Source organism: Gossypium arboreum, chromosome 2 (genome assembly GCF_025698485.1).
Source record: "Gossypium arboreum isolate Shixiya-1 chromosome 2, ASM2569848v2, whole genome shotgun sequence".
Classification (NCBI taxonomy): domain Eukaryota; kingdom Viridiplantae; phylum Streptophyta; class Magnoliopsida; order Malvales; family Malvaceae; genus Gossypium; species Gossypium arboreum.
The window spans coordinates 99,768,775-99,771,474 of NC_069071.1; the positions used below are offsets into that span (position 1 = coordinate 99,768,775).

Genomic DNA, 2,700 nt, shown 5'->3' on the forward strand with positions numbered 1-2,700 from the left:
AGTGCATAGCCATGCTTGTACCTAATGGTGTGAACGGCAACGCCATACACAGAATTAAGAATGGTTTGGTTTGATAAATTCTAGGTTTGATAAATTCTACTTTCATACCATAACTTGGACATATGTTTCCTCGTATGTTAGTAGTTCCATTTTCACCGTTTTGAAATAATTTTCTTCTAATACCTGTGTTTTAAGTGCATTTAATGATCTCTGCAACAGCAACTTAGATCTATCTGCTCCGCAATCAATGAAATCTTAATGTGTTAGGCTTGCTGGTATATATGTTCCTACTGTTTAAAACAAAATTTTCAAAAAAACACATTAATGGAGGTAGTTGAGGGTTGAAAAAGTGGGCAACACACCACTTCTCTTTATTTACTTCGCCTTGCAACTGCAGATGTACATCCATTGGTGTTTGATACAAGTCCCATCTTTTTTTCAGTTTTATGATCTTTTTGCTTTCTGGTTTATTCTATATTCTCCAAGCTTCATGGATTTAGCACATAAGCTCCTATTCACAGCTTTGCTCATCTTTGCAGCAACCATTGATGGGACACAGGCAGCTGCCATGGTTTCTGGTGCTGTTTTCTGTGACCAATGCAAAGATGGCCAGAGATCCCTCTTTGATTATCCCCTTTCTGGTAACGATCCATCCCTGCTCGGTTGTCGTACATTGCTACATTCTTAATTGCAACTGGTTTTATTGTCTATCTTTGTTTTCAATTGATGTGTTAGCTTTTACCTTATAACTTAAACTAATCCATTAACATATGCACTCTTCAAAACACTTGTTGAAATTGGAAGTGATTTATCGTCCACTGTATAATTTTGGATACTATAAAAGCAAAAGGGTCTGCAGAATCACATATATATATTGGTACGGTTATGCAGGAATGAAGGTGACTATTACCTGTGCTGATGGTACTGGACAAGTGACAATGTCAAGGGACGAGACTACAAATGTATTTGGGAACTATGTGATGAGGTTTGATGGCACACCAGACTTAAGTAACTGCAATGCCCAGGTTTCAGGGAGTGGAGAAGGGTCAAATGATTGTGGTGCAACTGCTGGTCCTGCCCAGAATCTTAGACTTATGTTCAGGATGTTTGGTATGGAGATTTATGGTGTGGATTCTTTGCTTTCTGAGCCTTCCCAGCCCATGTCCTTCTGCCCAAGGTCATCTAACCCTGTGCCTGCACCTATAATAACACCTACAAGGCCACCAACTCCGACTTTCAGGCTGCCCCCGCTGCCACCATTGCCTCCAATGCCTCCATTGCCCTTCTCTGAGGCATCAGCTTGTTCACATCAGTAAGTCCACTTCTGGGATCTTGATCTCAGTCAGTAAGGCCGAGAAATGTTAGATACGAATAGGGCCAATTAACACATAAGGGGTATGTGAAGCGAACAATGCCACCAATCCATGCTCTAACATACACGTGCAAGCTTACATTTCATGCTAGCACTTTTTGTTGAATTCATGTGAGATGAAAACTTCAAAGGTGCGAAAGCTAGTGCTCCATCCCCTAAAGCTGACAGTGACAGATCTGAGTTGTGAACTTTTTATCATGCTAATTCACAGGAATTTCAATGCAAAAAACCAATACTGTCTGGGCTAAATAAAAAAGTCCCATTTAGATAGTAGTTTCATGGATACATTTTATTCATAAAAACTCGAAGTAATCAATGATTTTGTTGTGGATTTCTGCTTTCCAGGTACTGGACGATGCCTGAGTACAAATGCTACTGGAGGGTACTGAACCCTGAGACAAAGGTTTCTCTTATTTTCGGGCCACTTGCTGCTAGGAGATATGGGTCTGATATGACCCTGTGGGAAAGCCTTCAAGGGAGAGGAGACCCCTATAAAACTCTGCTGAGGGAAGCCACAACGGCTCTTCTCAACTCATATAACACCCTTCAATTCCCATACAACTCAATTGGTGTTGTCACACGTACCAACTGGGCCTTGATGGGTTCAACCAGAGGTGTCCTCATCACTGCTTTACGCTTCATAAGGGCTAATTCCGGTTCTGGTCGAGTCACCTGCAAATTAACCCCTTGCAAATGATAATCCATAATTTCCGATTACATTCCTGATTTTATTTACAGGCTTTTTAAATTTGTTTCTATAATTTCTATATCATTCATCATGCCTACCTATATTCTGAGAATAAAATTGGAGTCCCCCAATTTCATACAATATGCTATTGGCTATGATTTTCTCTTTTAACCTTTAATGGTTTTCCCTTCTATTAAGGGCGGCCATCAAATCAAATCAAATGTTATAAAATTAATTATATTAGAAGCTATCAAGTTCCTATTATTGTGATTTAATATAATATTTTACGATCCAACTCATATCCTATCATACTACCTTCTATTCTCATTTAAGTAATGCAAATGTGGTGAGCACCATTAATTCCAATCCTTTGCTTTCCAATTGGTGTGGAACTCTCATAAAATTGGTACTTTCGCTTCTTCCATTTTGACTGCCAATCATAATAAACATCTTCCTTCCTAAATCAAAAGCAATAATAAAAAAATCACGGATCTCGCCCATTACCTTTTTTATTTTTTATTTTTAATCTGAATAGTGGTTTAGGGGAACGGAACAAGTAGGGTTTTTTCCTTCTTTTTTTTTACCCTGTTTTGTTAATTTTAAAAAACATATATTTTGTTTTATTTTATTTTCTTCAAGC

General features: G+C 38.4%; 1 protein-coding gene across 1 annotated transcript; it reads left to right on the top strand.

Annotated features, from left to right (window-relative positions):
* Positions 1-365: 365 nt before the first annotated feature.
* On the top strand, positions 366-2,201 carry LOC108477374 (uncharacterized). Its single transcript, XM_017779900.2, has 3 exons — positions 366-641; positions 892-1,312; positions 1,718-2,201. Exons 1-3 carry the CDS (start codon positions 398-400, stop codon positions 2,067-2,069), a joined length of 1,017 nt encoding a protein of 338 aa, XP_017635389.1. The 5' UTR covers positions 366-397; the 3' UTR covers positions 2,070-2,201.
* The last annotated feature ends 499 nt before the right edge of the window (positions 2,202-2,700 follow it).